Consider the following 12,474-nt stretch of genomic DNA (forward strand, 5'->3'; position numbering starts at 1 on the left):
TTGAACCGTGTTTTTTTTCTAAATACTATGTGAACAAAAAATTAATCAAAATGCATGAATTACATTACCCGCTTAAGAACTTGCAAATCTCTCACAACAGAATACCAATACCTAATTCTCCTGTAACCAACTTCCTTTGGTTCATAATACATCATTCCAGTATACAGCATATCACCAGATGGTGCTAAACAATGTTCTAGTAGTTAGTTATATAAACATGTAAGTAACGTACCATTATTGTCTGAACGAAGAGTGGAATCATCATGATTATCAGAATTTGGTTCTTTTAACTCAGTGGTATCTATATTTGGTTCTATAAGGCAAAACATACCATACGGTACATGATACAGTAGCATACCTTTAGGTGGTGTGTTAATTATTGATGGAGAGGCTTCTTTACTTTTCTCTCCTGCTTCAATCTCACTATCACTTGACGTTTGTGTATCTCCATCAGCTTGCTCTTGGCTATTTTTTTCTCCTGCTTCATTCTCACTATCATTTGATGTGTGTGTATCTTCATTAGTTTGCTCTTGGCTATCATTATTTGTTCCTATACAAACACATCAATAGAATTGGTACAAACATTAATGCACCTTCAGTTTGTGTTCCTCCTCCATTCCCACCTCCATTAGTAGTGTCTCCATTACTCATCTCAGCAACATGTGCAATACCAAAAGCACAGAATTCATCGCGTTCAATAGAACCATATCTGTTCCCAACACTAAAAGATCCTCCTTCAACTATACTGAACTGGTAAGCATTGGGAGACTTCAGTGGAGCTCTGACAAACTTGAGGCAACCAGTCTGACTAGTGTTCCTTAGATCCAAACAATGTTCTAGCTCTATTACCAGTGGTTTTAATAGTGCCTTAGATACTGATATTGCATATACTGCACTCACTAGCACAGTACCTTTGGGTACCTTGAAATTACCACCAGCTAGTGCAGTAACAGCTACTTCAAAAACAGTATCTTTAGAAACTGCTCCTTGAGGACACTGTAATCTGAATCCATATTGTTCCCATGGGATTGAACAAGCCTTGTCTCCTTGTAGGATAAAGAGCTTCTGTCCAGCGATAATGACATTAGAGTCTAGTGAATCTGAAACAATACAGACACATCATTCCTATTATACTCATACTATATACCTGACTGAGGAATAAGGTAATCAAACTGAACTGCTACTTCTTTACAATCTTTGATCAATTGCTGTTCAAGTGACTCAATCTTTTCTTGTAACTCTTGTCTCAATTTCTCTTCATCTAATACATGTACATAAATCTATGATATATACACATTAGATTTACCTGCTTCTTTGATTTTAAATGATTGTTCAAGTGACTCTATCTTTCTCTGTAATTGTCTTAGTTTCTCTTCATCTAGTACATGAATGTACACAATTACTTTAATTTGCACATAGTATGCATGTAGACATACCTGGCTGATTGAGATGACACTGAATAGCTATATCTGTCATTCTTATTTGTTCTAATGCTGCATAAGATAGATCTAACATAATTTGAGATGATCATTATACAATTTTGGCTAAAATTGGGGAAGTGTAATGTGATCCTTTTAAAATAAGGAGCACAGGCTATAATAGCAAGGACATATAGACAGCATAAACCAGCCTATGGTGCTATGATAACTTGAAACAGCTACCTTGACCCAACATAGTTATACGTTAGGCAACATGTAAAACTGTGTTGCATGCAACAATGCTGCATACAACAATGTTGCATATATTTTTGGCTTAATTAAAGCACAATATGAAAGTATCTAGTCACTTACTCATTGGTTGAGGTATCTCGTTTGGCTCAAAAAGCATTGCCACTAGATCATAAACTTTCTCTGCATTTTTAGCCACTCCAATAGCATCAGCAGAAGAATATACATCAACAGGTGCATGTGGAAGCAAGTGTCGGTTAGGAAATCTTGAATCAAGATAATATTTCTCCATTGAAAGTACTAGCTTGGGAAGCTCCTGCCATTTATCACCTTTGATTGATGCAATATTTATAGCATAGCTGTAAAGGTTGTGAACTGTAAGGCTGCCAGAATTTAAACCAACCAGTTTATACATTGCAGCTTTAAGAGCTTTCTCACATGTTTCATGAGCTAAAAACAGTACTTGGCAATATACTGCAACTTTCTTCTGTGATTGAGTACTAGTATTTAGTATTTTCATTGCTTCTAAGTCTGTTTTGGCCTGCTTTAACCACCTTTTTGCTTCTGACAATTGTGGTTTCAATTCAAATGCTTCCCAAAAAACAGTATCAGAGGGTGGTGCATCAACACTATGAGTAGCTTCTTGACCTAAATTCTGAGATACTTTCTGTGCAAAAATATTCCACTGGTTAAAGTCATTTTCTAGCATAGATATGTCATTAGTATCATCTGATTCTGTTGAGTGATTTTGAGCTTTTAGTTTATCTTCTAACAACTGAATTGCTTTTTCATAGAAATCACTTTCAACTAGATTGATTTTGTCACAAAGGTAATATAGATATAAGCGTTTTTTGGCCTTTTTATAAGTATCTTTATCTTTAATTTTCTCAATTATACTAAGTGAAAGCTGAATCTCTGTCTTTAGCTCATCCAAGCTTAATATATTCTTTGCTTTAGCCATTGCTCTCTCCATGTCAAATTCTTTTCCTTTCGACTCTTCAAACCGCTCCTTGTTGACAAATTTATATAAATCTAAGGTAGATACAATTCTTGTCCCAGTTTCACTGTCATCAATTTTAATTTTATATTGCCTTCTAAATCCAATTGGATCATCACAATTAGCTTGAATCTGACATAGCACAATTGCATAAACTAAGTAGCCATCTTTGATTTCATATCCTACCCTTTCCTGAGGGTAGAATATATGATGAATATTCATTTGAAGGAAGGAAAATAATTTTTCAGGTATACTGCTACCAATTTCGTTAAATTTGGCAGGCAGATTAACACCGGGTGTATTAATTTCAAACTTTTCTAAAATGTACATTAAATCATTGTTAGATTGTGCCATCAAACACTCCTGAACTGGACTTGAAAAAGACAAATATTCTGTTGATTTTACATCATGTAATTGAGCAATTTTTAAGCATAAAATAAAAGCGAATTCTTTAGTAAAGGAATAAGTAAGAGGACTTGCCTTTTTATCTAAATATAAAAGAAAGTGACCCAGCTTAGATTTCTGAATAAAAAATTTAACACTGATAATACCAAATGAAATATCTGTGGCTAACAGCTTTAAGTCACTTTTTAGGCTATCTATGATGATTAACTCGACACCATTTATAAACTGATCCAGCAATGTTGATACAAACTTATGTATTGCTGCTTCATCCAAAACAGTGCTATTTGTAATTTTGAAATGAGCATCAATCATTTTTGGTAGCACTTTTTGCAAAGATGGAACAATGCCTTTCAGATTTTCATGATATTGAAAAAGATGAGTGACTTCATTGGATGTTTGACTGTTAATAAGCAATTCCTCTCTGCATATTTGTGAAAGACCAAACGGTCTAAGTTTTTCAGGCAGTTTCAAGGAAAGCTTGTATTCATTTGAACTATTGACAATTCCTGTTTCATTAGACAATTGAAACAAAGGATATGGAGATCTTTCAAAACTCAATGAAGCATCTTGATAACGAAATGAGTCAATAAAGACAAGATCAGTTGACTGCATTAAATATCCATCAGCAGTGGGCAAATAGAGTGGATCAAGTTCACATACAACGTCATCATTGGTATCATGAGAAGCTTCCAATAAATTATAAATTTTGATGACTGCTTCTTTTACTGCTATGGCACAATTAGGATTTATTTTAGAACCATTCAGTTGCTGATGCACAGTCTCAAGGAGATGCTGTAATGATTTTAAAGTAATTCTGTCTGATATACCAATGAGTTTAAGGTCATGACCAATATTTGCCATAAAGCGAGGTAAAGAATGAACGTAAGGAAAGAGGTGGTTACAATCATCTGATATTTCTCTCACAATTTGCATTGGCTTGACAAGTACTGGTCGGGTCATGAACTCACCTGTATTAGTGTTGTCAGCTTGTACTGGAATACATGGTACAACTTTAAGCCTATCGAGAAGATCATTTGCACCTTTTTCATACAAATACTTCAATGATTTTCTAATAATGTCTTCTATCTTAATAGGGTGATTCGTTACACTGGTGCTATAGCAATCAAAGAGTTTAAAATTAGATAATGGTGTTTCTGAAATATTTATAAAATTATGATAGACATCATCAACTGCTGGTTCAACAGTAACACCAAGATTTCTTAGTGACATCTTAAAATGTGATTCATTGTTTTGTGGAACAACAGATGCTTCCCTTAAAAATGCTCTAAATTCTTGAGTTTCCATGCACTCTGCTATTTCTGAAGGTATACGTATAATAGTATTGACAGTCCAAACCAATTCAGCACAGTCATATATGGTTGCTTGATTGAATTTAGTTAATCCAGTCTTGCTGTGTGGCATTTTGATCCACTGAAAGTCACTGACAGGATTGACCTGAACAAAAGGAATATCACCAATTTCTGCTAAGATTTTGAAGTCTATATGCCATTCCTTTGCAGATTCAGAAAACAAATAAGAAACTAAAATTTCAGATGCTATTGCTCTTTCATTTTCATTCTTACTCATCACTGACTCACAACATTCTTTGAATTTGTCAATAGGAGTAGTTGATTGTAGTTTTAGCAATTTAAAAAATTCCAGCCATTCTTTATTCCTATATGCTTCTGGAACAAATGGAAACAAGTCACTAAAAGTATAAAAGATTGGAGCTGAATGATCATAAAAGTATGACACTTTTTGAAGCTCGCCTGTTTGAGTTTCTAAGCATTGCAAGTTGGAAAGAAAGTGATAAAAAAAGGATGGACGTTCAGAATTACTTTTAGTAATAAAACTACTACGAAGTATATAATGTAAGTGATCTCTTCTGTCATCAGGCCTTAAATTTTTAAAATGAGGAAAAATATGACTAATATAAACTTCAGGTAAATGAGATAATGTGATTTCTTTTACATTTAGCTCTGTCATGATTCCAAGTTCAGCCCAAGCTCCAGATGTCACTAAAAAAACTAAATCATTTTGAGTAGCCCAAATATCATAACCAGCCTGACAAAGTTTTAAATAGCCTGTAGCTAACACTGTCTTTCCTTTAATATTAACAAGATCACCTTGTATTGATTTAAATAAAGGTAATGATCTGATGCAAGTCAAACATTTTGCATTTGTTCTGAAGTTTATTTCCCTAAAATATTTGCAAAGTACCTTTAAAGCAGAATCTTCATTTGCTAAAATCCTTTTTTCAATATCCTCACAATGATATAACATTAAAAGAACTTTGTCTGCTTGATTTAACTGAATGCAATATTCTACCTGGCTATCAAACTCCCCTTCTGGTTTTGATTCATAAATTGGAACATTGAAAATAGACAACACTTTATAAACTTCTTGATACCATTTAGCATCATCATCATCATCAGCAGCAGCAGCAGGTGGTATTAAGGGACGAATTGGTGATGATGCTGAATACAATGAACCTGAAGTGGATGGTAATAAAGCCCATCTTTCAACAATATTAGATTGATGACATTGAAAAACATCATCACTACATAAACATTGCCACAAACTTGCAAAATTCTCTGGTGGTATAAAAGCAGATTGTGAATTATCTACAGCTTTATCTTGAAGCTTTGTGTGCAAATTCACATTTAGTATGCCTTCAATAATATCAAAAGGTACATCTTTTGGTGGAGGAAAATATAATGTTTTTGAGTACATATCAAAAAGTTCTTCATGTACAAATTGAGATAAGCTATTTGGAAAAAGATTAACAAATTTGCTGCACAAAATATCTTTAGATTGGTTAAATTCTCGTAATTTATTATCAGCAGTTAACAAAAGAGGAATGTTTTCTGGAGAATTAGGAAATTCTAATCTATAACGAGTAGTTTCATGGTCAATAATTTCAAGCAACATATACTTAACAAAAGTGCAAAAAAATTTAGCTGATTGAAAAGGAGTTTCATCTATGTAGCAAGGACAACTGTTTGGTAATATTTTGGGGTAAAATTTAGCATAAAATTTAAAGACAGATTTATAATCAACAATAGCTGGTTCAATGAAAGTCTTTTCATCAAGTTTTAAACTTTTAAGATTTTTGTATAATGCATAAGGAGCACATGTGATAACCATACAAAGGCTGGTCAATATTTTCTTCATATATCTGTCCTCCTTTTTTAAAAAATAGACCTGTGTAAAAGACTCAATGTCATCATGTAGGGAATGCCAATCAACTAACCAAATGCACCTACCATGTTCATTCGACTTAATGTCTTTTCTAGCTACTGCTAACACCAAGTCATTCCTTGACCACAACAGCTTTAAAACTTTACTTCCAATTCCTTTCCAGTCATACACTGTTTTTGTTTTCTCATCTATGCCTGAAGAATCTATTTCTTTCAATTTATCATATTTGAATGGAGGGTTCCAAAGTGGAAAAAGGCCATAATAAACATCAACAGCACTAAATAATTCCTCTAATTTGCTGTAGCCAGAAGCTGCCACATATGAAGACTGTGCTATTTTTAAAAAGTGGACATACGAAGATGCTATTGCTTTATAAAGACTATTATTCCATGTACTTCTATCATCTAATTTTTCTGATGTACTAGCCCATAAAGAACGTCTGTCACTATTAAGAATAAATTTGCCATTTATGTGAACAGGTAGATTGGTATATATTGGAAGAGGAAGAAAGCAGAACACTTGACCTTTGAAATTTTGAGATCTAATGAGGGTAGTAGCAATTCCATGTTGAGGTAATATCTTAGGTACAAACTTCCAGTCTTTTAAGGGATCCAGCATATCTCCAACCCCTTGCTGAATTAACCAAACCTCCCTATTGGATTCCTTGCTTGAGTTCACACTTGCTTCAAGTGTCAATGAATATGTAACTAGACAAGGCTGTAGAATTGATTTAAAATTAGATAAACTTTCCTTTAGATGGATTCGTTTCAGATGATCTTCCTCAGTTATATGGATATTATACTTTGTTTGAAGAGCAATGCTACCACTTTCATTGATCACATAATATTCAAATGTGGTTAGATGGTTCAGAAAAAGAAGTAAATCTTTAATTACTGACACCCAGTTTCTCAAATAAGATTCCATCACATCAGCTGTAACTACTGTATCATTAATTTCATTAATAATTTTAGATTGTTCTACTAATTTTTGGGTAGAGCGAAGTGGAAAACGAAAAAGTACTCCTTTGTCAATTTCAAGTAGCTTGCTTGTAAAATTATCTTGTAAAAAAGCAGAAGAAAGGTCAGGCATATCATTCCAAAATGTTTTATCAATATTATATTGTCTGCCAGGACTAATTGCATCAGCTCCAGGTACATATTTACAGTGAGGATCAAATACACAAAACTTTTCACCTCTTGTTATGAAACTAGGGCAATCAGTTACATGATATACCACATTAAAACCAATACCAAATTGACCAATTGATTCATCATCATCACGTTTAGAACCAAGACCCAACTTTTGAATACCTTCCAAATCTTGATCACTAAAATTTTTATCATTCCATACCAGAAGGGCAGGACCTTGTAATTCTCCCCAGTTTTCTGATAAAACCTTTTCTGTTCCATGTTGTCTTCTGTCTAATATAATAATCATTTCATTAGCTTTAGCATCATCAGCATTTTGTATCAATTCTTTTACAAAAGTCTCGTCAAATGGATAGTTGCTAAGAATATTTTTAATTCTTTGGGTTAAACTTTCTTTTTGCCCATATGGCACACCACTAAATGTTTGACTTATAGAAGTAAATTTGTCAAGAAATTTGTTTCTAGTAGGTACAACACCAAGTGCTAGTGCTATATCTCGATTAAGCAAAGAAGTAACATAATTGTTGTCAGCATCTTCTGGTAACCATGGAGCATCATTAAAAACTAATTTATTAGCTGGTCGAACAACATAGTTCTGGTCAGCAAGATAAACCGCTTCTCTAATGCTCAAAATTTCCTCTTTACTCACTGAGTTTAATTCATGTATAATGCAATTAGCTATTTTATGATATTTTAGAGGTAGCTGATGACTAGGACCAAAATCTTTAAACATCTGATGCAATGTTGCCAGTAATTTAGTAATGCTAAAGTCATATTTGATACTCAAATGCTGTAGTAACAACCTGCATTGTGACAACATGCTAGGTAGCTTGTAAAGGTAAGGTCCTTCAATTATTTTCCAATTGACAGCTACGTCAGACGAAGTAACAAATCCTGTTCCAGTGTAAACAAAAGGTTTGTTATGATAAGTATCGATGAATTTTTTGGCTTTAGGAGAAATTATTAATGTTTGTAGTTCAGTACTGGGAGATTCATCCAGAGATGTGGCTAATAAATTTTCATAATATTCATAAACATACCGACACATATTTTCAAATAGTTCCCTTGCCTCTGGATCATCAATATTATCTGGATTAAAACATTTTACCAGACACATAAAATGTGCATGCACCTCATCAAATGATGGTCTCGATGAAATGTTTAAAAGCTCAAGAGCTTTTTGTGATATAAAATCACATCCATCTTCTGAATTTGTATTCAGCAGTGCCTTCTGAGAACTTACTGTATAAAGTGGTTTCTGAAAGCTTTGAAATTGCTCACATATTATCTGGCTAGGTGCTATCAAACTGTGACCATCACCTTTCCATGGCAAAAAATATTTTTCTGGTTTTGGTAGGACAGGTAAAAAATTAATCTGTCTCAATTCAGATGGTGCAGTTTCATTTTTATCACAAATGCAATTAATGATACTTCGAATTCTTAATAACGCTTTCTTCTTGTTTCTATCATGAAGTGATGCTACTGTTTTAGCACTATTGATGATCATTTCCCAAGGGACTGTATTAACTGATAACAAACCAAGTTGAAACAATGCTATACGTGTCAAGGGATTTTGATAAAATTTATCTAATGGAAACATGCTATCCTCTGGATCAAACATAGCATCAAAATAATGAGTATCAACTAGCTCACTGGCTAATTTAAGAGCAGTTCCATTGGGTGAGGTAGGAATAGAAGAAACTTTTTTAAACTCAATAGCACATTCAGTGTATTGAACAGGATCAGATCCAATAGCAGAAAGCATGATGAAAAGAATTCTATTTCGAGTTTCAACATAATCATAGAAGAGATCAATGTTATTTAAGAACTTAGTAGTAAACTCACTCTCACTAATTATGGAAACACTAGACCTCATTTCATCTAAATGAGATATTGGCAATGAGACCACTGGTATCTGTAGAATAGAGGCAGCTTTATCAAATGAAGAATAATCTCTTGATCCAAATAATGAAGTAAGGAATTGGGATTCATCTAATGTCAACCACTGATGAATTGAACTAGAATAAAACAAGCTTCTATTACATATTAATTTCAGCAGAACAGGAATCATATCCTCCCATGGATATCTCATATGTAGTTCCTTACTTAGTGGCCATAATTTATAAAACTCATATGATATGAGGCTCCCTGTAACACACATCTTTTTCAGCATTTTCAATAAATTGTAATATGCTTTTGGTATGACTGTAGTCATTAGCTTTTCATTCCAATACTCCCTTGAATCAGAAGGCTCTCCAGATGAAGCTTCAGTCCAGATGCCACTCCTATTACTCATCACAGCAAAGTTAGCATTAACATGCACTGGTAGGCCAGTGCAAGGCAATGAAAGTGGAAGAAAACAAAATACACAACCTTCAACTGCTTTGCACTCAAAGCTTGAACCTTCTTTAAACAGCTGGCAAGCTACGGATGCAGTTCCAGGCTGGTAGTCACCTCCTTGTTCTTGTAACTTCTCTTCCTGACAAGAAACTAACCAGTATTCACTTACTGAATTGCTAGTAGAAAAATTAGTTATGCAATGTTTAATGCCATTTACTTCATTAATACTATTAATTGACAGTACATCTCCTTGCACTGAGCTAAATGTTATACGCTTAACGTGTTGTAAAAAAAGCAGTAATTTTGAACCATTATTTATTAAATCATTTTTCATTTTCTGTATCAGATGTTCATTGTATATTGTAGAGCTAATTTGACTTGGACTTGTCCTGAAAGGAAGTCGAAAAATGGTACCATTATAATTGGCAGTAGATGTGAAACCAAACAAACCTTCATAAGGAGCCATTTGCTGAGACTGAGCTAAAAACTTGGACTGATACTGAACTTTTTTACCCGGTCTGCTCTCATTATGTACTACACCTTTAAGGTACTTTAGTGTTGGATCAAATATATACAACCACTCACCACTAACAAAGGAAGGTACATCAGTGATATGATACACTGAACAAAAGCCAACACCAAATTTACCAATTTTAAGTGGTTGATTAGCTTTAGTAGCACCAGCCAGTTTAGTTATATTTTCGAAGTCTTCTTTGGTGAATGTGCTGTTATTGTGGACAATCAATGCTGGTCCATGACTCTCTGTCATTCCTTTAAATAACAGCTTATGTGTTGAATGTGTTCGATCATCATATAATATATTGACTTCAGTTGCTCCAGCATCATCAGCATTTTGAATCATCTCTTTTATAATAGTGAGTCCATCTTTGTACTCCCTCAAGATGTTACCAAGTCGTGTTGTCAATGGTTCGTGTTGACCAGCATCATCAAACACATCTTCAGTGATATCAAGATGATCACTGAGTGGAGTTATCCCTAGTACAGGGACCAAGTAAGTCACTTTGGGATGGATGAGGTGGTACACTACTTCATCTGAGGCATTAGCAATGTCACGAAGCATTTCATTATCAGTATAAGATACATCCTCAATAGGTAGGAGCTGAGGATAAGAGGAATCACTCTCAACTGGTATTAAAACATTACCTTCTCTCATTCTATCAGTATCATCTGCTATCCAATCTAATATAGCTCTAACTATTGACCAAGCATTATCATTAGTAATATGTGAGCTACCAGATTGTTCTTGTATTGACGTAAGGACAGACAGAATCTGACTAGCAGTCACACTATCTGGTACACCACATCGAGTAAAGAGATTTGAAAACTTTTGCAAGCTTGAAGGCAGCACAAAAATGAAAGGTTCAAGACTCAATCTAAAAAAAGGATTCGCTGCTATAGCTACTTGACTTAAATCAATAAATGTTGAATGACTTTCTAACCATATCCAGTTGTCTACCAACAACTGTGCATTGCAATAGCTAATGTTTTGCTGCAAGTATGTATATGTCTTGAATGAAATTGATTGAAGCATGTCTCCAGATATTTTATCTTTATTGAATATTACTTGATTAAAATGAGAAATTACGGCTGGTACTAAATCCCTGGGATGGCAAATAAAAATCTGTGAGAGTTGCTGAGGAGTATTTTCAATGAATATAGCTTGGGATCCAGCTATAAGTGGTAGCTCTGATGTAGAGAGATCTTGAGATAAAACAACTAGAGGACTGACATCACTGGAGACTAAACATGTGCTGTACTGATATCCTTTCCATGTTAAACTTGAAGGATAATTGTTTGGAGGATTACAAGCTACTGGTAGCCAGCAATATTGGCTAGCTTGACTATGTAAGACATCAATCAAATTGTTACGATAATTTATACTCACATAAAAAAGATGAGAATTATCGGACAAGTATTTCAGTACAGAAACAATTCTTAAGTACTTGATTTCACCAACATTGCAGCTAGTTGAATAATATGCATTTGATCGAAGAGATGATAAAATTTGAAAAATTTCATTAGCACTGACAAATGACTTCAAACCACACTGCCTCAGAATTGAGAGATAAGAATGAAAACTTGAAGCAGGAAACTTATTCTCGCCATTATAAAGTTGAAGTAATATTTCAATATCTGGATCAAAAAGATTTTGAGGAGTTTCAAGTGTTGATGAGTTCGAGACTTCAACAAAAGGTAAGTTACTCATGGCAGAGGTAAGTTGCTGAGCTACTTGTCTATACTGAGGAGTATAGAAATTGTCAAGAACACTTATCATAAAAGGAACTATACTGCTGCTGCTAAACTGCCTGTTACGAATTTGTTGAAATGCTACTTTCTGGAGGTACTCAGTTTCTGGCATCAGATAAACGTGAGCAGACAATTTTCTTATGAGACTTAAAACATTTCCATTGGCATCAATGATTAGTGGCGAGTTTGTTAGTAAATCAGTTCTAAAACTGTAAGTACCACTCATTGCTATAGCTTTATTATCACAGTATGATGACCTTATAGTATTAATGGAGACTCGAGAGGATTCGTTATACTGAAGAGCTTTGAAAAGTGGAATTTTACAAATTGTAAATAATCTTTTATGATCTAGTAGAACATTTGACAAGAACTGCTGCAGAGCTACAGCTTCAGTGCTAGAAAGGCTGACACTGTTAAGATTAAAAGAATTCATAGCATCAAGCACTGA

At 34.1% G+C, this 12,474-nt stretch overlaps 1 protein-coding gene across 1 annotated transcript; it reads right to left on the reverse strand.

Annotated features, from left to right (window-relative positions):
• Positions 1–4: 4 nt before the first annotated feature.
• LOC100637936 (sacsin-like) lies at positions 5–12,459 on the reverse strand (the record flags this gene model as incomplete). The annotated part of the gene is made up of 9 exons (XM_003390718.2): positions 1,791–12,459; positions 1,437–1,508; positions 1,307–1,378; positions 1,148–1,261; positions 594–1,100; positions 359–550; positions 233–313; positions 69–184; positions 5–25 (listed from the first exon to the last, which is right to left on the reverse strand). Coding segments are annotated over exons 1-9 (11,844 nt in total), but the record flags the coding sequence as incomplete, so codon positions are not given.
• Between the last annotated feature and the right edge of the window lie 15 nt (positions 12,460–12,474).

This window comes from Amphimedon queenslandica, unplaced genomic scaffold, assembly GCF_000090795.2.
Source record: "Amphimedon queenslandica unplaced genomic scaffold, v1.1 AMPQUscaffold_12006, whole genome shotgun sequence".
In the NCBI taxonomy this organism is placed as follows: domain Eukaryota; kingdom Metazoa; phylum Porifera; class Demospongiae; order Haplosclerida; family Niphatidae; genus Amphimedon; species Amphimedon queenslandica.